Genomic DNA, 26293 nt, shown 5'->3' with positions numbered 1-26293 from the left:
TAAAGGTGAAGTCGTCCTCCACCGTGCCGGTTTCTTTTTTTTTTTTTCAAAAAGTGAAACCGTGCTCTGAGAAGCCGGTTTCTATATATTTTGAAAGTGAAGTCGTCCTTGGGCCTGACGACTTCACTTTTTGGTTTTTTTTTTTTTTTTTACACATTCAGCTTTATATATATATATATATATAATTATATATTATTTAGTTTTTTTAAATATTTGTTTACAGTAGAGAAATAAAGTGACATCTTCAATGACGATTTTTTCGCCAGTTTCTTCTGATTTGGTCAAAACGTTCTCTACTTCTTCGTTTGATTTTACAAATTTAGTATTTTATTAAATGATACTTGATAGTTAGTAGACTAACTAAACCATAAATAAAATAAACATTAACAAATTAAATATTCAAATATTATTATCGAAGGATTTTTTAATATTTTTTTAATTTGTATCATTTTATCTTCTTAATTTTGTATTAAGGTTTAACGATTAAGTATTTTAGAATTTTTTTAAAACTATTTTTCATATTTTTACTTAAACAAATATTTAAAAAAAACTAAATAATATATAATTAAATATATATATATATATATAAAGCTGAATGTGTAAAAAAAAAAAAAAAAAAAACCAAAAAGTGAAGTCGTCAGGCCGACGACTTCACTTTTAAAATATATAGAAACCGACTTCCGAGAGCACGGTTTCGCTTTTTGGAAGAAAAAAAAAAGAAACTAGCACGGTGGAGGATGATTTCACCTTTAATGTCGTCCTCTGCCACGATGACTTAACCCTATTTTGCAAAAAAAAAAATCAAACGACCCTTTTTTACAAATCCTTGGTCAAAGTAACTCCTTTTTACAAAAAAGCCTAGTTGTTCCCGATTCAATGGTAATAAATTTATATGATATCTTTTCCTTAAAAACATATCAAAATCAATAGATTGCCGTTTGATTTGCTCAACAAAATATGAACATGATGAATTGAAAAATGTATTAATAAAAGGTCAAATCAATTGCATGCGTCTTGTTTTACAATTCTTCAAGTGTTCATATGTCATTTATATATATATATATATATATATATATATATATATATATATAGAATTCAATTCTCTATAGCAGCCATATGGCAATAATAATAATATAAGTTGTGATATTCTTCTGATTACTTGTAAAAATCCTAGTCTGCTACAATATCGTGATTGAGTCAAAATAAGCGTCGCAGTAACGTTAGATTTACCAAAAACATATCACTAACACATATTTAAAGAGGAACACAAGAAAGAAATAGTTGAAAAATTTTGGAGGAATTCGCAGAGGAGCAGAAAACATGGCAAATATTCCTCGAGTGAAGCTTGGAAGCCAAGGTCTTGAGGTTAGTTTTTATGTTGTTGCATTGATTTGATGTCTCTCATTCAACAAATCACGACTCTGAGGTTGCTGTTTTCTTGTGTTGTGTGAATGATTTTTGGTGTGTTAAGGTTTCTAAGTTGGGATTTGGGTGTATGGGTCTGACCGGAGTGTACAACGATCCTGTTCCGGAAGAGGTTGGCATCTCTATAATCAAATATGCATTCAGTAAAGGGATCACTTTCTTTGACACATCAGATTTTTATGGACCCCATGCCAATGAAGTTTTGGTCGGAAAGGTTAACAACCTTAACACTTTTAAAGTTAAAGAAAACGTTGAATATACATTTGCAATTAACTATCATAAATATTCTGTTTTCCCGTACAATAAAGGGGTTGTAAGTGTAACTTACCTTTCTAGACGAATCCAACCCAAAATGACGTTATAAAATAGTGGTAATTTTTATATAAAACTTAAACACGGTCTTAGGTTTTTTTTTTTTTTTAAATTGATTCGTGATTGGAAGTGGAGTTTTATTTTGAAATTCATATTAATATTTAAAGGAAATTTTAATTATGTATATTATTAAAAAATTCTATAAGTAACATCATTTTTGTTCTTGTAATAAATAGAATCAAGTCTAAGTATAACTGTGAGTTATAATTATTAATTGATAAGATGAACCAAGATATAAGATATGCCGTTCAGGTTGTCATCATTCTAATTCCATAATAATTTAACATATACAAATCACACTTGATTTATTATGTAAGGCAAGGAAAATTATCAACCATATATCATGAACATTGTAAGGCCCATTAAAATCATTTTATTCTTTTTTGTCTTAAAGTAAAGGACTGCTCCTTGTAATTGGACCTAGGGTTGGCCCAAGTGATAAAACTAAACCCTAATATGTCCTAACACACTCATTCTCACTCTTCACATAATCAGTCGTCACTCCTTCTGCTTTGAGAGAGAGCTCTGCTAGGGTTCAGCCGCCTTTTCGCATCCAGTGAGCTCGAACCAGTTTTTCCGCTTCTCGTAAGTCTATTCCAACTCGTGCTCGTACTTCCTTCGGTGTTTCTTCATGTTTGTTTTCAGCTAGAATTCTGTAGTGAGCTTATCTTGTGATCTGCTCATTGTTTTCCAGTTCATAAGCATACCCCTAGAGCCGTGGTGTCCGTGGTTGCGATTGAGTTCTTGTACTAGCATATTCCAGGTAAGGAAAGCTAGAACCCCCTTGTATAGTGTGATTGTGATGTATGCCCTTTTAGTTTAATAATTTTCAAGTTTGATATACTCTCATGGATGTTTGGACTGGCTGGTTTTTCCTGTTTGGGATATGTTTATGTGTGTTGTAGGTGTGAATAGTGGCAAACACTGATAATCTCGCCCAAGCGAGCTTGCCTCGCCTAGGCGAGATGAGCAGAGGCTCGCCCAAGGCTTTCTGCGTGAGTTGTCGCTCAAGTGATCAAAACTCGAGCAGATGTCTCGCTTGGGCAAAGGGGATCTCGCCTAAGCGAGATTGCGCAGGGGCTACTGTCCTCGTTGTCGAGCTCTCGCCTAGGCGGAGAGGAGCTCGCCTGAGTGAGAGTCATTCTCGCTTGAGCGAGACCCTCCAGCCTGAGCGAGGAGCTGGGCAAGGATGTGTCCCGAGTTGTTGTTTTCTCTGTGCTTGGATGTTTAAAGTATGCTTATATGGGTTATTGTATGATGGCTTAATGGGAATGAGTATGCATGATTGGGAGGGGATTATTTATGGGGGATTGTGAGCTTGGCATGATTTCTATATGAGTTGTACATGAGAAGTTGGATACATATATATGTGCGTGTGGTCACAAATTTGGCATGAGCAATAATGGACCTTGATGGTTGGTAAATCAGTGGCATGGTATTGGTATGAGAGGAAGCATTTTACTCATGATTGATAATGACGAGTTGGTGTTGATTTAACCGTGAGAAATGAGGATTGGTTATGGATGTTGGTATGAAATTTTATGTGTAATGTATGTGTAAATTCTTGGTTGTTTATATATGTTGGTCTGTGTCAGTGCGTAATTCCTTGGGGTCTCTAGGTGAGACTTTCAGGGTCGCGCTTCAGTGGTCGAGACGTAATTCCATGGCCCCTGTTAGTGGGTGTCCATGGTGGTGCCCCATCTATATGGTCTGGTAAAGATTCAAGGTAAGGTTGCATCCTGACACTCTAAGGAGTCAGTTAGTCTCACTTAGAGCGAACTGACTCCTGTGGTGAGAGTAGCAGGAGGCCTGAAATTCATTAAGGACTAACCTTGTGTGTGAGGGAAATTGATTCATTGTAACACTTAGATCGGGGGTGAGTAGAGGTATCCACCACAAGTGCAAGCATCCACTGAATCCGACCAGGCTATATGTATCCGGATGAATCGAGTCTTAGTGTATTGATTGAAGGGTCATAACATGCTTGGGTGATAGATGTATATTGTATATGTGTATACTTAACTATGAAGGTACATTTGATTGCATGATACAAATAATGTTGGCTATAGCTTACCCTTTTCTTGTTGGTTGCTTTGTATGTTGTTCTTCTATCTTCGCGATGATCATCAATTTTATTGATGGGAGCAGATGCGAGAGGTAACCGTGGTCAACAAGGGAGAGACGAATCCGCTGCTTAGTCTTCTTGGGCTGAACCTTCTGTCCTTCTTGGGCTATCTTTAGGGCTACGACCCATGTACTTGTTCGCCTTTATATCTCTAGGATTCCAGTAAACGGTTTAACATGTTTCCTTTATATTTTTTGTGGCATCGCGGTGTGCCTTGGTTTGTAAGGCGTTATGTTTAAATTCTAGGACCGCATTGTTATATTATAATTGCGTGACGTTTCTTTAATTACGCGCATTAATTTAAATGAGACGTTACAAACATAGTTGTGAGTCAAAACTCGTGGGTCAATTCGGTCCACCACGAATTTAGATCGAGTTTGGTTGAATTTTTTTTACGTATATGTTAAATTTTGACTCGGTCCATCAAGAACCCGACTCACTCGAGTTAAACCATGGTGAGATAGATGGGCTCACCAACCCACCCATATATCAAGGGTCACACAATTATTTTGTATTTGGGTTGGGTTAGGTTGGGCTGTTTTCTTTTTTTTTTTAGCCAACATATTAGGTTGACAAATTCAAATTTAATATTTTTTTGATTTTGATTTGTATTTAAGGTTGAACATTATTTTGGATTGTATTTAGATTGTATTTAAGTTTTTTTAGATTTTAATCACAATTATAATTTTTTTTAGACGAAAGAAGAAAAAATTGTATTTTTTTAATTAAGTAAGCCAATGAGCCGACCTGTTTAATCCACTAACTAGTATTGGACTGGATCGGGTTTAATTTTTTTTCACTCACTGATAAGTGAGTCGGGTTGAGTTGACTCACTAAGTAGCTAACTCATAAGGACCGGATCGAATTGGATAGCCCGTTTTGACAACTCTAATTATGACACTTTATTATTATAAAAGACATTTCACAACACTTGCCATTAGATATCTTTTAAAATGTATCAATATTTACTTCTTTAAAACTAGTAGTAGTAAAATGAACTTTTATTATTTAATACGATTTATTGCAATTATTTTCAAGAGTTATGTGTAAGATCATATTTTTTAAAAAATTATTAAACAAAATTATATACATTCATTTCTCGTACAATTTTCTAAAAATATTACACAAATAATATATAGGCTTAAATACCTTTTTCATCCCCATTTTCGTAGTGTTTGTTGCGGATGGTCCGCATTTTGACAGAATGTTTAAAATGGTCATCAATTTTACTGAATGTTTAAAATGTCCTCATTTTCGCAATTCGTGTTTTATTTGGTCATTTTTTGTAACGTCGTTTAAATCAGTAACAAAGCACTGTACATGTGGCACTGCTTGTATTACGTTGCATTGGGGTATGTTACGTGTACTGTACATATGGCTAATTAACGTTAACTTTTCAATTTGGGGGAAATTTTGCAATTAGGGCTTGAGTTGGATTGCAGTCGCGCTCTTCATCGTTGGAGGTGATTTCTTCATCTTCGTCTTTCTTGAGCTTGGATTTGCAGAGGAAACAGTTAATACTTGCCATTTCATCGTTGGGTTACAGTCGCGCTCTTCATCTCAATTTTCCAGTTAATCATCATCAACGAGGTAGGTGGGTTTAGGATTTTCTGGTTTGTGTTTGTTTCTGGGTTAGGGTTTTTGTAATTCTAGTTTAGGGTTTGTTTGTGCTTAGATTGTTGTGATGTTCTGCATGGTTTCTAAATTACAACACCTGTACAATACAGTATACAGTACACGTAACACATCCTAATGCAACGTAATACAAACAGTGCCACCTGTATAGTGCTCCATTGCTGATTTAAACGGAGTCACAAATAAAGACTAAATAAAACATGAATTGCGAGAATGAGGACCATTTTAAACATTTAGTACAAATGACAACTATTTTAAATATTCTGTCAAAATGAGGATCATCCACAACCAACACTACAAAAATGAGGACGAAAAAAATATTTAAATCTAGTATATATATATATATATATATATATATATATATATATATATATATATATATAGTAAGATTTTGGTTTTTAGTTGAGAATTTGGTTTTCGAGGAGTCTGAATTGCATTTGTGATATTTGTTGCCTGAAAACTAGTCGAAATTTGGTTCCTAGAGAACCAAATTCTGAGCTGGTATTTTTTATTTAAAATTAGAAGGAAAAATAATGAAATAGGCAGTTTAATAAATACCATAAATGAAGGTCGGAATTCGGCTATCCAGAAACCGAATTCTAAGCTTAAAATAAAATCGTGCTAGATTGGTAAATTTAATTTACAGTATGCTATTTGTGTAATATTTTTGGAAAACAGTGCTAAAGTGAAAAAAAAATCCACACACATCACATTTCGACTACATTAGTTTTTAGAGAATATATAGATATGAAGTTCAAGTTGTGAACTCGTCGTGATATTAGCCATAGTTTATTGATAACAACTTTAATCTCCCTTCCTCCCTTGAATTTTGCAACAATGCATGCGAGGGAAGAGAATCATGACTAACTCTCTTGCTTATGCCATATCGTTGTTCTCATCACAATATATGAATCAAGTAACCATATTTAGAAACAAGTTTAAATCTCCAACTCTTTATTGTTTGAGTGACGACTGTTTATTCGAACAATGAGAGTTTCAAACGAAAGAAAATTATTTTGACATTTATTTTGTGTAAACTTCAAGCTAAGGCTTGATTGATGAGTTTTATCACTTGAACAACCAATTAGACAATTTTAAGCGTGTAAAAATCTCACTCACTAGTTAAGCATATGATTAAAAACATTCCTTAAGTCTGATAGCGCTAAAATCCTTATAGCTAATTTAGTATGAAGTCAAGATCAGCTCAAAATGTTCTCTGCAACTACCAAGTCTCGTTCGATAACATCAAACGCGAATTTAAATAGGAAACACGAATTTTAGGGAGCTGGAAAATGAACCAAAACGGTAGGATTGAGTTTCAGATTGCACCAAAATTCAGGATTTAGAAAGACGATTGCGCCAAGACAACGTATTGAAACAAAACATGCATGAGTTATAATATTTTGTTTTTGTTGACTGACTCATACCATTTGAAGTTGACTCAATGGTCTTGGGTTTGTAACGAAGGAAAAGTCTTGAGTATCATAAACTTTGTTGTGCTTGAGGTTCTCAAACTTGGCAGGGTCAGCATTATTCAAAGCGAAAGCCTCTTCTCCATGCACTGCCTTGTCACCCATTTGAAGCGCATCGGTGTGAAGCCTGAGAGGCACCAAGGCCCCCACCACCAAGCAAATCAAGCTTGTCGTGACGAAGTTGAAGATGACGACGAAAACTATGGCTCCGACTTGGATCCCCATTTGTCTCAAACCCGCTCCAGTTGCACCGTTCTGGAGGCCATAAGCCAGGCCAATGTATTTTTCCCAATCGGGGACCATGTAGAAGAGACGGCAGAGTTTAGGCACGGCGAAGACGCCGGTGAGGATTCCGCCGAGAGCACCGGCGACGGCGTGGGTGTGGAACACCGCCATGGGGTCGTCGATTTGGTTCAAGAAAGGTACCTTGTTGTGGAGGATCATCATTGTGTACCAGGGAACGCTTCCTGAGATCAAACCCATCAAGATCGCCGCCCACCCCTGCACAACTCCTGTTTCACTTCACATATGTTGGTGGATGTTTCAAGAAAGAACAACATTAAAAGATGTCGGAAGAAAAATGCGTGTACCTGCAGCAGGTGTGATGCAAACGAGGCCGGTGATCATGCCTTGTATGGCGCCAAACACGGTGGGTTTACCGAAGTAGAAAGTGTCAAGTAGAACCCACACCATGATGCTAGCGGCGGCGCACACGTGTGTGTTAAGGACGGCCAGAGAGGCCACTGTGCCCACCACGAACGGACCACCACCATTGAACCCACTCCAACCCATCCAAACCAGGCCGGCGCCGGCAAGCCCTACGATCATGTTGTTTGACGGAAACCTTTCTCTCTCCTTTTCACATCTTGGACCCACCTATTCAACCACCCAAAAAGTTATGATTTTTAAAGAAAGTGAAAAATGGAGAAAGGTGAGTGATGAAATGAAGACCCACCCAATAAGCTGCAGTGTAACCGGCAACTCCAGCGGAGAGGTGAATGACATATCCACCGGAGAAATCAATGACTCCAAGCTTCGCCAACCACCCTTCGGGGCACCAGATGCTAAACGCAGTAACGGTGTACGAAAAAGTAACCCAAAGAGGAACGAACAACATCCACGCAAGGATGTTCATTCTCCCAAGTAACGCACCAGCTATGAGGATCAAAGTGATCGCCGCAAACATGCCCTGAAAAAACACCATGGTGGCGGTGGGAAAGAGCCCCAGAAACGCTTTCCCCAGAAGAAACTCCTGGTCCAGCGCCGCCCCTGGTTTCCCCAAGAAGAACACCATTTTCTCGCCGAATGACATGCGGAAACCCCACGCCACCCAGCAGAGAAGAACCGCGGCGAAGGCGTAGAAGGCCATGAAAGCGGAGTTAATGGCCCATGTTTTTTTGACGAGGCTTCCGTAGAGAATAACCAGCCCTGGAATGCTTTGTAGACCCACCACCGTCGCCGCCATTAACTGCCACGCATTGTCTCCTTTGTTTAACCATTCTGGGCTCGCTTCGTCTGGCAAAAGGTTCGGTGGAAACTCCATGGATGATCGATCCTTCGCAACGCCAAGCCTCTATTATACTCAAGTTATTTGTTGCAGGTTTTTTAGAATGAATCTGTTTGGGGGTGTATACGTAAACAATAATCTTATCGCTTTGTTGTTTTATTTGCTTGGATGAGATGAGAGTGTGATACATCATGAAGCCGGCTTTATGGAGGACAAGGAAAAATAATTTTTCTTTATTCATTCATTCATTGTTCATCGTATATACGTCGCGACGGCATGCAGTTCACGATCCTTAATTTTGAGAGTATGTACATCACAAATTTGTCGCAAATAATTGTATTTTAAACCGTATTTTTTTTAGAATCTCATTTTTCTTCAGAGAGTAGGATTAACTGAATGTAGTTTGAGAGAGGGAACAAAAGAACAGACTAAAGAAAGAGGAAGAGGACAAAAGGAATAAAGAGAGAGACCAAACGAAGATGAAATCAAATTTAAAAACTAAATAGGTTTCGGTTTTGGTTTAATATAAAATTTAAACTAAATTAAATTTATAGTGTTACATAGTTTGGTTTACATTTTTTTTTAGAATTTTTTTCTTTTTGTTAAATTGATAAATTGTTTTTAATAAAAAATATTAAATAAAAAAATTATTACCTTTTTCATATTTATTATGATGTTCCTTATCTGCCAGAGAAATCATATAATATTATAGTTCTTTTAAAGGAACGTAATCTCATATATATATATATATATATATATATATATATATATATATATATATGCCACATATTTTTTTTGTTTTGCTACCACTCAAACCCTTATTACTTTAATGATGTCTTCGTTTGAGGGAAAGTTTTTTTGTGTTCTTTTAACAGGTTTAAAGAGAAATGCACATAGCTAATTTGCAGGATGCATGATGATTGTAGTCTTGCCACTTCTACGTTGATTTGAGTGAATTTAGTTGCTGGCATGATAATTTTACTTTCTATTCTCTTTTATGTGCATGGCATGGCTTGAGGGATTCGATCCCATATGTTGAGAGATTCATTCTTGAATTGGATATGGGATGAGGGATTCAATCTTCATATGCATAAAACAGATCTCTCGGATGGTTTGGTTCTGAATTTTTTATTTATTCAATTTTAGTGGTTAGAAACAATTATGAAAATAAATTTACTCTTATAAATATCAATTTATACTACTTATTAAATTAAAGACAAAATGATAATCTCACAAATAATTCTATTAAAACATATTTTTTAATCAATTACATCAATCAATTTTGCAATTAAACTTTTACAAAAATTATTTCTAAATTTATTCACAATCACCTTTAAACTCCTTAAAAAAAAAAGACATAATTCACTCTTAAATTCATTTAAACTCATCTACTCCCTCCCTTTCTGATATTCTCCCTCAAATAAACACAGTGTAAAAGTCATACTTATAAATTGAATACACGGTAAACTCTAAATTTTGTTTAATTACCTTTTAACTCTCCTACGTTTAAATATTTTTAATTGAGACTTTTTATTCTTTTTGTCAATTATGTATTTCAAATTTTATACTTTTCAATTCTATTTCTATTGTTTAATTTTTCCGTTAAGTTAATTCCGTGATACGAATGTTATTCTGTCTTGTCAATCATTTAGTTTATTTGTCTCCTTATATGTTAAGAAATATAAGATTTTGTAGTTAATACAAAAAATATATTCTGATTAATTAAAAATAGCAAGTTACTTTTTATTGTTTTAATTAAAAATGTCAACATAACATACTTTCTAATAGATTACATCTTAAGATGAAAAAAGATGTGAATGATAACAATAGCCACTTATTTGTCTTAACTGTAGTTTATTAGTCGATGAAAGTGATGTTATGAAAGTTGTCGTAGAGTTTGTTTACTTTGTTATTTAACATTTTTTAATGAAAATAAAAGTTACTTATTATTTTAAATTGAACGTAATATTATTTTATATTAATTATAAAAATTGTTCTAAATTGTGATTATTTGATTTTGGTGGGTCTTTGGTTTTGATGAAGTCACTATACCAAGCTATTATATTTGGTCAAGTTTTTATAAGGATTATAAAGCACCTCTTAAATACTCTATTTAATTTATCTTATTTTTTTTTATAAAAAAATAAAAATAAAATAATTATCATATCATCAATTAATAAAAAAAAATAATTAACACTAACTCAATTAAAGAAATATGAAAATTGAGTACTCAATAAAATAAAATAAAAAATTAATAAAAATTCAATTAAAAATATATTAGGAAATTGAAATTCAATTAAGTTTTATAAAGATCCAACTTATAATGTTAATACTAACAAGCCTCAACTCTTTAAACATATAATTCAAAATCGGAATTAGTAGTTTGTAATAACTTACATACTCCAACTCCTCAATTTTAAAATTCTAACTTGTAAGTTTATCATCCAATAACAGAGAATATCTTATAACGATATTATCTTACAAGATTTAATATTAAACGATTGTTTGATTTAGCGATGGAGAAGTCAATAGATATTTCACATAATTCTTTTTCTAAAATATTGTTTTTTTTAGTTTAATGATTTCTTAATTAACTGTGGTTTTTCCTTTTTAAATGTTCTTACATTAAACGGTTTCTTAATTATTTCGCATTCTTTTTTCTAAAATATTTCACATGTGAATGTACTAAAATTTATTTCTCAATCTTTTATTTTTTCCTTTTTGTTCTACTTTTCATGACTTTAATTTTCATTCTTCAACCGTTGTGACTCCTTTCTTGAAATCCAAAAGCATACAATAAACATATGAAAAATACATGTTCACCATAAAAAGTTAAATTTATTAAACTATTAAAAAATAACCTTGTATATTTTGTTTATGGATAATATTATAAAATAGATTTTTGACAATTTATGTTATATTTTTTTATGCATATAACATGCTAATATATAAAATAATTAAAAAAATCAAAATTATTAATGGATTTATTTGAACTAAGAATACCATAAATCATTAATTTTAATTTTTTTATAATAAGTTTGTAAGTCAAATAAATTGATGGAATAAAGACCAAACTTTTAATAAAAGATCTATAGACAATTAAGATGGTCTTTTCTATAACATGTGTATGTGATCCAATTCCCGGTAAAGACGCTATTCAATTACTGAATAAAAATCAAAGTCAATTATTAGAATCATAATTATATCAATGAAAACCTATTTCTAGCCATAAACATTATTAAACAGAGTTTTTTAGAATTATTTACGAAAAAATAGGATAGATTAGAACAGTCAATAAGTAGTATTTTAATATAGCTATGAATATTGATTGATAACAGATGTATTTACGTTTAAAACTTTTAAAAGAATAACAATAAACAAAAATATTATAATGTATACGAAATAAAAAACATTACCATGCAATATAAATAAACCCTACAATTTTATATCTGGTATTAACATGTAGTATAGCAAGATTCCTTTCAATTAATAAAATACATTATAAACATAATTGATATGAACTAATGCATTTTAATAAAACTCTAATTTTAAATTTATTAAAGCATGAATAAAATAGAGGACAAAATATGTTTTCCAAAGTTTGACTAAAAAGATTTGGCCAAAAAAGTAAGAAATCTGATTTTGAAAAAGGTAGTAGCGTATACTAGCCGGTGAAGCAGAGTCCAAACGACACCGTATGTCTTCAAATCTGTGGCCCAAACTAAACTTATAGAATGCGCCAACCACCAAATTCGCCACTGTTTCAGGACTTATTTTCCCCTTCTCAATGACTCTTCACAACTAAACTTGTACATTGCTCTTATTTGTTTTTTCTCCTGCTTAAATAATAATAATATAAACTTATAATTTAAATTTTCCGATTAAAGTGGAGTTGTTAAAAATATCTAAGTAACTCATTTTATAAAAATAGTTTATTCTTAAGGAGTGTGCCATTAACTCAAGATATAAAATATAAAGAATATATAGCTAGATGAAAATAATGAAAAATAGGAAATTAATGTTTTCCTTTATTTGTAAAGATTTTTATGTGCATATGCTTTTGAAGCAATCCCACAAAGATTATATATATATATATATATATATATATATATATATATATATATATATATATATATATATATATATATATTAAAACATGTTTTTATGTAGTTTTTTTAGGATTAAACATATTTTTAGTTTCTAAATTTGTTAGAAGTAGAGTTTAAACCCAACTCAACGCACAAAACCGGTTTGTAAGGTGAAGTTTGCATCCTACTTATATATTATGAAATGATCTTATCTCTAATCGATGTAAGATTTTCAACAAAATTTGAACGTAAAATTAAAACTTGTATTTGTTCCAATTGCTTTTTAAACTTAAGAAAAATGAATAAATATAGTCATTATAATCCAAAGGCATGAACTTGTTTTGATGTGTTAAATAGCGTTTTGATTGATGTTTGAGTTGTTTATACCATTTGAGACGTTTAAATTCTCAAAGTTAGTTTGAAACATCGTCTAATATAATAAAAAGTTGATGTTATTGAGTTAAAATGACTCTATTTTTTATATTTAAAAATTAAAATATATCAAAGTTTTTTGAAGTAATAAATTTTAATTTTATGCTTTGGAACTAAAAATATATTTAATATTTTTTTATTAGATATGTTTATCTATTTGTTATTTGTTATGTTCTTGCCCTTGGAATATGGGATAGATTTTTTTGTAGGACTTATATTTTTCCTCTTTCCCCCCTTTCGGTCAACTTCTGTGTTAATTTCCAAACGCTACAACTCAGATTTCTCCACTTTAATTTCATTATACTTTTTTCTGGACTATATTACCTCATTTGTTTTGAAGTTTGAAAATTAATTAATTGATGGTTACATTAATTTTTATTTTATTTATACTTTTTTATATATTGAAGCTCTTGTCTAACATGCTTTAAAATTTTGAATATAGTCTCTTTTGCTCTAATTATATTTTACAATACACAACATTTATTCATAAAATATAATTGCATGTGCCGTACGTTCTATACATATACAGTGTGTGTAAAAGAAGTTCAACGCTTATGCATGGCAGGTATAATTAAAATAATTTAATTGTTGTTTTCAAACCTAAGTACATTCCTGACCTTGTTTCGTACGAAAACCAAACACCTAATTTCACTAATTCGCCAAATTGAATAGTCAAGTACAAATACCTAGACTCTAGTTAGTCAAAACGACCACGTATTCAGTTCAGTCATTGAATTTATATATAAACACTATTATATACTCTATTTCGTTTTCACACTATTTTTTATATTTCTATTATGTGTGTATATATATGTATATATTATTTCTCTATTTTTTTTATTATGTTTACTCACACAACTAAAAAATAAGGTAGAAAGTTCATAGAATCTTCGTCGAGAATAAATAATTGAAAGAGTATATATATGGCATAGTGCTCTCTCGTCTCTGCATAAAATGAGTTTGTATTGTGGTGAAAGTTAGTTAGAAAATACCGTATTTGTGTATCATTGTAGAGAGTGAGCATGAAGGAGGCGTTGAGGGAAGAACAAATTGGAGAGTTTTTGGAAGCCTTTTGTCTCTTTGACAAAGATGGAGATGGTACGTATGTGTTTCTTCACCTCTTTTTTCGCGTTCTTGAGATCTCGCTTCCGTTTTCTTTTGATTGTTGAATTTCTCCCTTAATTTTCTCAATCACATGCTTGATTGCATTTCTGTTCCGTTAATATGTTCTAAATATTCATATATTGGAGAAAAAAGGCTGCATAAACATCGAAGAATTAGGCACTGCGATTCGATCACTGGATGAGAATCCAACGCTGGAGGAGTTGCAAATCATGATGAGTGAAGTGGATACAGACGGCAACGGAACCATAGAATTCGGGGAATTCTTGAATCTCATGGCCAGAAAAATGAAGGTGTGCGTCAAATCGAATCGCATGTTCATTAATTTTTGTTCTACTTTATTTTCATATACTGTAGTAGATCATGACGCTTGTATTGTACGGAAAATTAAGGAAAGTGAAGCAGAAGAGGAACTGAAGGAAGCTTTTAGAGTGTTTGACAAAGATCAAGATGGTTATATATCGGCCAGTGAGGTTAAATTTGTTGATTAGTGAGAGATTATGAGTGTTAATTGAGTTTTGTTTTGAATAAAAAGGGTTAATGTGTATACGTGTGTGGGTGCAGTTGAGGTCCGTAATGAGGACAATTGGAGAGAAGGTGACTGATGAAGAAGTGGCACAGATGGTGAAAGAGGCTGATTTAGATGGTGACGGTCTCGTTGATTATGAGGAGTTTGTGAGAATGATGTTGGCTGCATAATCACATCAATGAAAAATATAGAAAAATTAGATATATTTTTATGTTTGGTTAGTATTAATTCCTGACACTAAATGCACTTATTTCATTTTGTGTTGCATGCCTAATAAGTTATCTTGTTGACAAAAAGAGGACAGTAACAGAATTGACAGGATGAAAATTTCTGAACGTGGAACTCTAAAGTCATCCTAAACGTGCCACGCAAAATTGAGGTGAAAATTTCTCGTTTTTATTCAACAATAAGATCCTGGATTTCAACTTATGAAACATGCTTTGACATTTTGATATTTTTTTTGATTTATGATTATATATTGTGCTTTTCATTTATTGGTTAAAGAAAATTTTTAGATGAAAAAAAAATTGACACGTTAAAAATCACGATTCTATATTGTAAAAATGAAAAAAAAAATAAAAAACTGACCATCATTTATATAAAAAAAAAGATTCATTAATTTTTTTTCTCTTAAGATTTTAAATTTAAAATAATATAAATTTGACTTAAGTCTTATCAATATTCCGTCTTTCCAATGAGTTTACACACCTTCCTTGATATTACAATAATATTGTGTGTATTATTACTTTTTATTAATTATGCATTTATTAACTTGTTTTTTTTTTCATTATAATTTAAGTTTAAGAATGTATTTGGAGATATTTTCATCCATTAATTAAGTTTAAGGAAAACAAATCTTTCAATATAGTATAGAAGCAAAGAACTTAACATAATAGAAAAATACAACGAGGAAATAAGTCATATAAATATATAAAGAAGTATATTCAAGATTATATGTGACAACCATTTCTTTTAGTTATTACAGAAATATTAGTGGATAAGTGTGAAAATATTTTCAAAATTAATTGATTCAACATTAAACTACTATTAATAAAACTGTTATAATAGTGTAACAACAATATTAAAATATGATATTATATTTTAATATTACTATTACAAAATAATAAATAAAAAATATTTTTTAGGTTCTGAGCATTTAAAATACATATAAAAATTCAAATTAAATATATCATGATACTTGAATCGAATTTTCAATAATATAAATCAATCTTCATCTATCTTTCGTAAATTTTAACTAAAATGCGTATGATTAATGTAGATTTATTAAAATAAATGATATTCAATTCCGACATAATACATTTATTTTCCATGAAGTTACTTTTTATTGTTGCCATTAACACAACGTAGTTATAAATTAATTAGTTTTCTTAATCCACTAATTTCAAATTAGTTGCTTTTAACTAGTAAACCTACTGCATGGGAACATGACACTACGTAAAATAAATCTTAACTGCTAAATGAATTCTATTTTGTTAACCTAAAAAGTTAATTTAAATCACGGATGAAGAATAAAAAGAAATGCATAAAGGTACCAAGTTACACAATTCAAAATTATGTAGCAAGAGAATAGTTACATTATTTAAAAAGAAGTACATATTTAAATCATTAAACTCTTTTTGAGAAATACAAATTTAAAGTTAGCCACATTTGACATCCTGTATATGTACTCAATCAATCTTATATTGTCTATTCTCTTGTAAAGTCTTAATACATAAAACATAGATACAAGAAAACATAATCAGTAACCTGTTTTTGTAGATTTGAAGCATCTCACTTAAAGAGATTAATTCTAAAGTTTATACAAAATCTGAAATAACAAAGGTAAAGAAATAATATATGTGAATATAAAAAGGCGATAATACACAAAAATCTATTTTTTCTAACGAAATACCTACAAAAAACCAATAAAAATAGTCTTTTTATTTTAACATATATAAGATAATTTAGAACGAATTAACTATATAAAAGTGAAAATATTACTTTTTTATTAGATGTTATAAATGTGTAAACATATTGAAAGGTATAGGTATAAATTTTTTCAATAGGAAAAAAAAAAGGGTTAAATATGATTTTGGTCCCTCAAGTTTGAGCGAAATTTGGGTTTAGTCCCTCATCAAAACTTTTGACCAATTTAGTCTTTCATCTTCCAAAATGTGTGAATTTAGTCCTTTTAACCAAATTTTGTTAAGTTTATCTGACATTTCAAGCGCATTTCATGATAGTATTTAAATTATTTATACTGTTTGACACATTTTTGCTTCAATGTTAACTTAAATACTATCATGAAATGCGCTTGAAACATGAGATAAACTTAACAAAATTTGGTTAAAAGGACTAAATTTACGCATTTTGAAAGATGAAGGACTAAATTTGTCAAAAGTTTTGATGAGGGACTAATTCCAAATTTCGCTGAAACTTGAGGGACCAAAAACATATTTAACCCAAAAAAAAAAGGAAATGGTGAAGAAACTTTCATTTAGGGTTGCCAATATGAAGCACAAAGAATTCAAGAAGTGACTTATCACGGACAACAAAGAGCAACAAGAATATGCATAAGAATTTCTCTCTTTCAGCAACTACGCGACATAGGAGTGTTTGTTTGGTCTTCATTTCACACACCATGATTTTTTTTTTTCTCCCCACGTTACGCAGATAGGGTTTGCTTTGTGGAGACATGAAAAATTTTCCTTTAAGTCGAATACCTTGTAACCTTCCTTATCCACTACGAAAACAAAATAATTATAATAATTTAAATAAAAAATGAATTCTTATTAATATTAGCAGTGAACACACATATGTTATGCCACTTTATAGTAACAAAAAATAATAAATTTTAATTATAAAAATAAATATAATTTTTTTTACAATTTGATTATAAATAGTTTTATTTATTTGGTTAAATTTTAAATTAAGAATAATTAAATTTAAAAAAGAATGTCATTTGAAGGATGAAGTTGAAATAAAATGTGAACAGAGTATAGATAAATAAACTTTAATAAATATTCAGCAATTCCACATTCTAATAAAAAAAATGAAAAACTCCAATTTTTACATTTTAAATAAAATTTAAAATTATTTAATTTCAAACAATTTAAGTAATCTTATAAAATTTCATAATTTTTAAATTTTTTTTATTCAATCAACATATTTTACCTAAAGTATTTATTTATTTTTTTATAAAATTAAATTACCCTTTAAATTTTTCTGTGAAAGAATCACCAAGAATATATATATATATATATATATATATATATATATATATATATATATATATATATATATATATATATATATATATATATATATTACACTTCAAGTAAAAAATCACCAAGAATATGTTCTTAACCTCGAGAATATTTAAATCAATTCACATAGTAGCGTACTATTTTTTTTTTTCTCAGTGAAAGTACCGCGCTGAATATCGTAGTCTTTTTGTAGTGCTAGATTTGAACACTTAACAAAATAATCAATTAATTCATCTTTTTAATTGATTATATGCATTTTCAAAAGCCGGTGCAAAAGCAATAAATTATCATTGTGTGTGAAATCAATATGATTCAAAAAATACTTTCTCTAACGTCAATTATCTAAAAATTAATCTTACAAATATTTTAACTAGTCGAACTTGTAATAAAGTTGCAAAGATATAATTAACAAACAGAAAAAAGTGGAAAAGCAAAATCAAATTACTCTTCTAATTGCTTGTCTTGTATGTTAAGATATGACTGGTAAAGTGATTAAATCAACGTTAGTGACATATTCAATGACGATGTTAATACGTTCAGATAACTATTGTTGTAATTATAAAAGTAGCTAAATCGATTGATATTTTAAATATCATTTTAATATATTTTAAAACATTAAAATTAATAATAATTAGTGTATTACTAAGATATAATAGAAAAATAACCAAAAAACACGTAAAGCAGAATTTACTGCAACAAAAGAAATAAAAAAGTTGACTTTAATTACTGTAACAGAATTCAATTCCCTCCAAATAGTTCAAATAGTTGACCCACTTGCACTCTCTATATCTCTATATATATATATGTCAAAGTTCAAACGTAGTTTATAGCAACAAACTCATCAAGATCAACACCAAAGGCATTGCAGCGAACTCATCAAATGGCGCAGAGTGTGAAAATTCCTCGTGTGAAACTCGGAACTCAAGGCCTTGAGGTATTAAATGTTCTTAATTTTTCTCTTTTTTATGATTCAATTTCATTACTTTGCAAGCATGTTCTTTATTTTCTCATTTTCTGAACAGGTTTCGAAGTTGGGATACGGTTGTATGGGTCTCACTGGAGCTTACAATGATCCACTTCGCGAAGATGAAGGCATATCTGTTATCAAACATGCATTCGATCAAGGAATCACTTTTTTTGACACTGCTGATATTTATGGGGTCGACCATGCTAACGAGATTTTGGTCGGAAAGGTATCAAAATGTGTTCCCTCCTCTTCCTTATCCCTTTAAACATGTTTGATACCTGTTTGACAAAAAAACCCATCATTTTCTACTGCAAAAATGCGTTTTCTTTTTCTAAAGGGTCAGTGGAATCGCTTTGTCATGATGGTTAACTATTTTTTTTTATTCTGCTTGACTAGGCTCTGAAGCAGCTACCAAGAGAAAAGATCCAAATAGCTACTAAATTTGGCATAACAAAGATCGATTCTTCTGGAATGTCTGTTAAGGGCACACCAGAGTATGTGCGGTCATGCTGTGAAGGCAGCTTGGAACGTCTGGGTGTTGAGTACATTGATCTCTATTATCAGCACAGAGTGGACTTGTCAGTACCTATAGAAGATACAGTTAAGGATTTGTTCCTCTAAATCTATATATCAATAGTTTTTAGTACATATTATATCAATGGTTTTGTAATGGTAATAATATTACAGGTAGGTGAACTCAAGAAACTGGTGGAAGAGGGGAAAGTGAGGTATATTGGATTATCTGAAGCAAGTCCAGATACTATAAGGAGAGCACATGCTGTTCATCCCATCACTGCTGTTCAAATGGAGTGGTCCCTCTGGACTCGTGACATTGAGGAAGAGATTGTTCCTCTCTGCAGGTAAGTTCAACTTCTACTCCATTAGTAACATACACACCAGCAGTTACGTGAAAAAGTGATCAAAAGAATGTGTTTGATACAGGGAGCTTGGCATTGGAATTGTACCATACAGCCCTCTTGGTCGAGGTTTTTTTGGTGGCAAAGGAGTTCTGGAAACTGTTTCAACTGTTAGCTCACTGGTATAATAATTATCAATATTCTTCATCTTTGATTATGTGTTCATCAAAACGCAACAAAAGCAGTGATTTTCCACATCAAAAAGACTTCACTTAAAAGGAAGATTTTAAGATGAATCTCGGTGTATGATAAATATTTGTTTCACTTATCAGATGAGACATCCACGCTTCCAAACTGAGAACCTGGACAAGAACAAAAGATTGTATGAGAAAATAGAAGAACTTGCTGCGAAACACCACTGCACTCCTTCACAGTTGGCATTGGCATGGATGCTCCACCAAGGCAATGATGTTGCGCCTATTCCTGGTGAGTGACTAAATATATTTTTCTGTTTTAAATAAATAGATTGATAAAGTATTTTAACTAACACACTTACTACTCCTATTAACTAGAAACCTCAGCATGGATTATGAGTCTTGCACCCTCAATCTGGCAACCTAGTATCCACTGCATATGTTTGTTAATTCACCTGTGCAATGTTAACACAACAAATTAAACACATATGTACTTTTCTCCTGGTGAACATCTGCAATAAACTCATGCATTTAGTATGTTTTTGTTTTGAGTGTGCAATTATTGGGTACGTCTAAACACATTGGAAAAGTTTTTATATACAATTTCTTATTACATATGAAATGTCATCAATCAACCATCTTAAATGTTGTTATCCATAAGTGTACACTGAATTAATTATTTGTCTGAATTTGTTTGGAGCGAACAGGCACTACTAAGATTAAGAACCTGGATCAAAACATTGGTGGGGTATCATTGAAATTAGCAGAAAGTGAGTTGAGAGAAATTTCTGAGGCAGTTCCCATTGAAGGCGTAGCAGGGAATCGACACTACTATGGATTAGCTAGTTTTGCATGGACTATTGCTAATACACCTCCAAAAGATCCCAGGGTCTAAACTTATATCACTCAAAATCCTTTTCAGTGGAACTATGCACTATGAGCACGAGTTAACTGATGTTTGTCATCGTATGTAAAATCCATAGTATCAGTATTTGAATATGCGTGTTGAATTTAATAAATCCAATTCACCTATGGCCTCTCCATGATTGAAATATTTGGTGGGTTCAGGTTTGTAGTTTGCTGTACTAGTTTGTGATGTAACAAAAACAATGAATAATGCAATATTATACACCTTGAGGTGAGTCTTTGCTCATTAATTATGTTTTAGGTATCCATATCTGTACTTGAGTTTTTCTGTCTGTCTTGCAAGAGACGTTAATTACTGGATATTGGGTGGTTCATTGTGCTTTTGCTCCTGTAACTGGTACAATTGGGTTTGGCTTTCTTTTTTTTTTCCTCTGGCCAGCTTTTATTCGGGAAAAGTTGGTATTTTGAGAACACTTTTTTTTTTTTTAGGAAAATGATTTTTTAACTATTAAATTTTGACAACTTTCTTTATAAATTTAAGTGGCATCTTCTAAATGGTTTTCAATTTCTCCATTTTCTCATTCTCAATATTCCAAAACCATTTAGAAGATGACACATCATGTTGTAAGGGAAAGTTGTCAAAATTTAATAGTCAAAATATCATTATCTTTTTTTTATTATCATTTAATATTATTTTTCATTATTATTTATTTTCTTTTTCTTTTTAAATATAAAAGTTAATTTTTATTAAAATTATTTTACCTTTATAAACATTATCAAATAGTTATCAAATGTCTCAAAAAGAACTTTTTTCTAATTATAATACAAACTTGTCATGTTGTTCTAGATTAGTAAAATGAGATTTGCCAACAGCATAATACTAACAAATATTTGAAGAGAAACATAAGAAATAGATAGTTGAAATATATATATATATATATATATATATATATATATATATATATATATATATATATATATATATATATATATATATATCAACTTTATGATAGTTCGGCGAATCATAAGTTGAATTTGTGTGATGTGAATGTTTGATATCACTTTTAACACATATTTGATAAATTTGTTCGTACATTAATTTTGCTACATATCATTAAAACATTAATTCATCTTTTATTTTTATGTTAGACATTGTAATTCTGCCATGACCGTGTTTAAACATTGAAACATGTGATTGTGTAGGTTTTGGAGCTAAAGAGAGTTAGTAATTTTTTCAGGTGTTATTTGTTGTCCTCAGGACTTTATATGTATACATGGTTTAATGTTTTATTTTGTTATGTACATATTTTGAAAATTAAAATTTTAATTTTTATACTGAACATAGATGATGTATGGTTTTGGGGTGTTAAGTGTTACGTAGCCTAAACTCTAAATCCTATAATGTTGATATATGATATTATTGTTCAGAAGGTGAGTTGAAATTTTTGAATAAAAATGAGTAAGATAATTATGTACAAAGAACTAATAATCCTATTTGACTTAAGGTTTTTGATTCAAAACAGTATCTTAATTTTTTATATGTAGTTAGTTGTTCGGTTTTTTTGTAAAAAGGGGTCACTTGGACCAAAAATTTGTAAAAATGGGTCCGTTGAATTTTTTTTTTGCAAAATAGGGTCAAGTCGTCGCGGTGGAGGACGACATTAAAGGTGAAGTCGTCCTCCACCGTGCCGGTTTCTTTTTTTTTTTTTCAAAAAGTGAAACCGTGCTCTGAGAAGCCGGTTTCTATATATTTTGAAAGTGAAGTCGTCCTTGGGCCTGACGACTTCACTTTTTGGTTTTTTTTTTTTTTTTTACACATTCAGCTTTATATATATATATATATATAATTATATATTATTTAGTTTTTTTTAAATATTTGTTTACAGTAGAGAAATAAAGTGACATCTTCAATGACGATTTTTTCGCCAGTTTCTTCTGATTTGGTCAAAACGTTCTCTACTTCTTCGTTTGATTTTACAAATTTAGTATTTTATTAAATGATACTTGATAGTTAGTAGACTAACTAAACCATAAATAAAATAAACATTAACAAATTAAATATTCAAATATTATTATCGAAGGATTTTTTAATATTTTTTTAATTTGTATCATTTTATCTTCTTAATTTTGTATTAAGGTTTAACGATTAAGTATTTTAGAATTTTTTTAAAACTATTTTTCATATTTTTACTTAAACAAATATTTAAAAAAAACTAAATAATATATAATTAAATATATATATATATATATAAAGCTGAATGTGTAAAAAAAAAAAAAAAAAAAACCAAAAAGTGAAGTCGTCAGGCCGACGACTTCACTTTTAAAATATATAGAAACCGACTTCCGAGAGCACGGTTTCGCTTTTTGGAAGAAAAAAAAAAGAAACTAGCACGGTGGAGGATGATTTCACCTTTAATGTCGTCCTCTGCCACGATGACTTAACCCTATTTTGCAAAAAAAAAAATCAAACGACCCTTTTTTACAAATCCTTGGTCAAAGTAACTCCTTTTTACAAAAAAGCCTAGTTGTTCCCGATTCAATGGTAATAAATTTATATGATATCTTTTCCTTAAAAACATATCAAAATCAATAGATTGCCGTTTGATTTGCTCAACAAAATATGAACATGATGAATTGAAAAATGTATTAATAAAAGGTCAAATCAATTGCATGCGTCTTGTTTTACAATTCTTCAAGTGTTCATATGTCATTTATATATATATATATATATATATATATATATATATATAGAATTCAATTCTCTATAGCAGCCATATGGCAATAATAATAATATAAGTTGTGATATTCTTCTGATTACTTGTAAAAATCCTAGTCTGCTACAATATCGTGATTGAGTCAAAATAAGCGTCGCAGTAACGTTAGATTTACCAAAAACATATCACTAACACATATTTAAAGAGGAACACAAGAAAGAAATAGTTGAAAAATTTTGGAGGAATTCGCAGAGGAGCAGAAAACATGGCAAATATTCCTCGAGTGAAGCTTGGAAGCCAAGGTCTTGAGGTTAGTTTTTATGTTGTTGCATTGATTTGATGTCTCTCATTCAACAAATCACGACTCTGAGGTTGCTGTTTTCTTGTGTTGTGTGAATGATTTTTGGTGTGTTAAGGTTTCTAAGTTGGGATTTGGGTGTATGGGTCTGACCGGAGTGTACAACGATCCTGTTCCGGAAGAGGTTGGCATCTCTATAATCAAATATGCATTCAGTAAAGGGATCACTTTCTTTGACACATCAGATTTTTATGGACCCCATGCCAATGAAGTTTTGGTCGGAAAGGTTAACAACCTTAACACTTTTAACATGTCTGTTTCACTTTAACAAAAAACTATATACAATGTAATGTAACATGAGATTTTGATTAACTCCCAGGCGCTCAGAGACTTGCCTCGAGATCAAGTTCAGATTGCCACAAAGTTTGGGATCGTGAAAATGGTTTCTGATAATGTGATAGTGAACGGTTCTCCTGAGTATGTTCGATCCTGTTGCGAGGGTAGCCTTCAACGCCTTGGTGTCAGTTACATTGATCTGTATTATCAGCACCGTGTCGATACCACAGTACCAATCGAGGACACTGTGAGTTTGTCATCAAACACACTTTTTTTTTCGATTCTTAGAAGTATTACATAACGCAATTTCATAATATATAACTAGGTTTAAATCTATAAGTCGTTCTTAAGTCTTGTCGGAAGATTTAGATAACGCAATTTCATAATATAGAACTGAAGTGTGAAAGTCATTTTACAAGTCGGTCTTAATCTGAGGTTAATTTGGTGGTTCTGTGTTTCATACGTTGTTGGGTTTTCTTTGAATAACAGATGGGTGAGTTGAAAAAGCTGGTCGAAGAGGGGAAGATAAGGTACATAGGATTGTCGGAAGCAAGTCCTGACACAATTAGGAGGGCACATGCAGTTCATCCCATCACTGCTCTGCAAATGGAGTGGTCCCTTTGGACTCGTGAAATTGAGCTGGATATTGTTCCACTTTGCAGGTACTTTTCCTAGGTGTCTCTGGTGTTAAATGTTTTTGTGGGACAATTTGATCATTTGTCTTAATGTTCGGAAGACCCACACACACAAAACTTTAAGGTTTTATGTTGAATGTTATGTTGGAACAAGTTATTTCTCTCATTTCTTGACTAAGAACACTTTCAGGGAGCTTGGAATTGGATTAGTACCTTACAGTCCCCTTGGCCGTGGATTTTTTGGTGGCAAAGCTATTGTAGAAAGTGTACCTGCAGATAGTTTTCTGGTATGAACTAAATCCCTTCTTCTGAATTCTTCTGATTTTGACAGTTTTCCTTGTTTGTTGTCCATAACATCTGGTTCAACCTATAGGCAATTCAACCAAGGTTACAAGGGGAAAACTTCGACAAGAACAAAGTCTTATATTCCAGGATAGAAAAGTTGGCACAGAAGTATGGATGTACACCTTCACAACTTGCTCTTGCATGGATTCTTCATCAAGGAGATGACTTGGCACCAATCCCCGGTGAGTGAATCACATTTTGTGTATGAGTTAACGAAGAACTATTTTTAACAAAGAACTGTTTTGTTTTTTTGTCAGTAAATTAACACTTGTGGAACCTCTCGATGTATTGTAGGAACAACTAAGATAAAAAATCTTGATAGTAATATCAGTTCATGTGAAGTGAAGCTGAGCGAAAATGATTTGAGAGAGATTACAGATGCTGTACCAATATCTGAGGTGGCTGGAGATTGGACAACTGATACATTTGTTAGATGTTCATGGAAGTTTGCTAATACTCCACCAAAAGCATAGTTAGATATACTGATTAAGCACCTGAGAGCTCAAATCTCAATTCTAATCAGATCTCAATAAAAAGTAATTGTTATTGTTCATTTGGTTCTTCTGTTATGTTGTATCATATTATTAAGTTTCTAAAGTGATTATCTAAAGCCAATGTATCCATCATTATGCCAAGTCATGGTTCAGTGAATGTTTCTCTGATTATATATATTCTGGAGTTCAATGTTTCAAAGTTCAAACTCGTCAGAACTTTCTGAGAATGAAGATTTGGTTCAATGTTGTGCTGTCTGTTGCCAGTGAAAGAAGCTTTAGCTGTCAGTTCAAAATTTAACTTGTTATTAAAACTGGTTTTGTTGTTAGGTTATTATTTTTACATCCAAGAAACTTTTATGCACAATTTATTTTCACCATCTTATTTTTTAATCTCTCTGTTCCTTTTATAAATACAAAAATCAAGTTTTTATAATGATCAAAATATCACTACTAAAATGGGTTGTCAACCTGTGTAAGTGCTGTGAAAAAACATTTTTTTTCTTAAATATAATAATTAAAATGTGAAAAAGTGTAAATACTTTTTCTTTTTATAAATATTGTTATAATTAAAATTTATTACAAATAAATATTTTCAAATATATAAATTAGATTT

The 26293-nt window shown here is 31.2% G+C and overlaps 4 protein-coding genes across 5 annotated transcripts; 3 read left to right on the top strand and 1 right to left on the bottom strand.

The window, feature by feature from the left end:
* Window positions 1-6849: 6849 nt before the first annotated feature.
* Window positions 6850-8623, bottom strand: LOC114186968 (ammonium transporter 2 member 4-like). The gene is made up of 3 exons (XM_028075056.2): window positions 7985-8623; window positions 7620-7905; window positions 6850-7541 (listed from the first exon to the last, which is right to left on the bottom strand). The coding sequence occupies exons 1-3, from the start codon at window positions 8570-8572 to the stop codon at window positions 6979-6981; spliced, it is 1437 nt and encodes a 478-aa protein (XP_027930857.1). The 5' UTR covers window positions 8573-8623; the 3' UTR covers window positions 6850-6978.
* Window positions 8624-13899: 5276 nt separating this feature from the next.
* On the top strand, window positions 13900-15117 carry LOC114187439 (calmodulin-2-like). 2 transcript variants are annotated; one of them, XM_028075701.2, is made up of 4 exons: window positions 13900-14154; window positions 14307-14471; window positions 14571-14651; window positions 14743-15117. In XM_028075701.2, exons 1-4 carry the CDS (start codon window positions 14146-14148, stop codon window positions 14875-14877), a joined length of 390 nt encoding a protein of 129 aa, XP_027931502.1. In that variant the 5' UTR covers window positions 13900-14145; the 3' UTR covers window positions 14878-15117. The 2 variants fall into 2 exon arrangements, with proteins under 2 accessions (XP_027931502.1, XP_027931501.1); XM_028075700.2 differs by having other exon boundaries at window positions 13909-14154; window positions 14314-14471.
* Window positions 15118-18771: 3654 nt separating this feature from the next.
* Window positions 18772-21124, top strand: LOC114187438 (putative aldo-keto reductase 1). Its single transcript, XM_028075699.2, has 7 exons — window positions 18772-18907; window positions 18996-19166; window positions 19337-19540; window positions 19628-19800; window positions 19883-19979; window positions 20130-20283; window positions 20699-21124. The coding sequence occupies exons 1-7, from the start codon at window positions 18854-18856 to the stop codon at window positions 20884-20886; spliced, it is 1041 nt and encodes a 346-aa protein (XP_027931500.1). The 5' UTR covers window positions 18772-18853; the 3' UTR covers window positions 20887-21124.
* A 2593-nt stretch (window positions 21125-23717) lies between these two features.
* Window positions 23718-25855, top strand: LOC114187465 (putative aldo-keto reductase 1). Its single transcript, XM_028075726.2, has 7 exons — window positions 23718-23882; window positions 23989-24156; window positions 24250-24453; window positions 24696-24868; window positions 25032-25128; window positions 25215-25368; window positions 25481-25855. The coding sequence occupies exons 1-7, from the start codon at window positions 23838-23840 to the stop codon at window positions 25657-25659; spliced, it is 1020 nt and encodes a 339-aa protein (XP_027931527.1). The 5' UTR covers window positions 23718-23837; the 3' UTR covers window positions 25660-25855.
* Window positions 25856-26293: the final 438 nt, after the last annotated feature.

Source organism: Vigna unguiculata, chromosome 6, assembly GCF_037176805.1.
Source record: "Vigna unguiculata cultivar grain cowpea cultivar isolate G323 ecotype 2 chromosome 6, ASM3717680v1, whole genome shotgun sequence".
NCBI lineage: Eukaryota > Viridiplantae > Streptophyta > Magnoliopsida > Fabales > Fabaceae > Vigna > Vigna unguiculata.
This window is presented reverse-complemented; position numbering and strand designations above follow the sequence as displayed.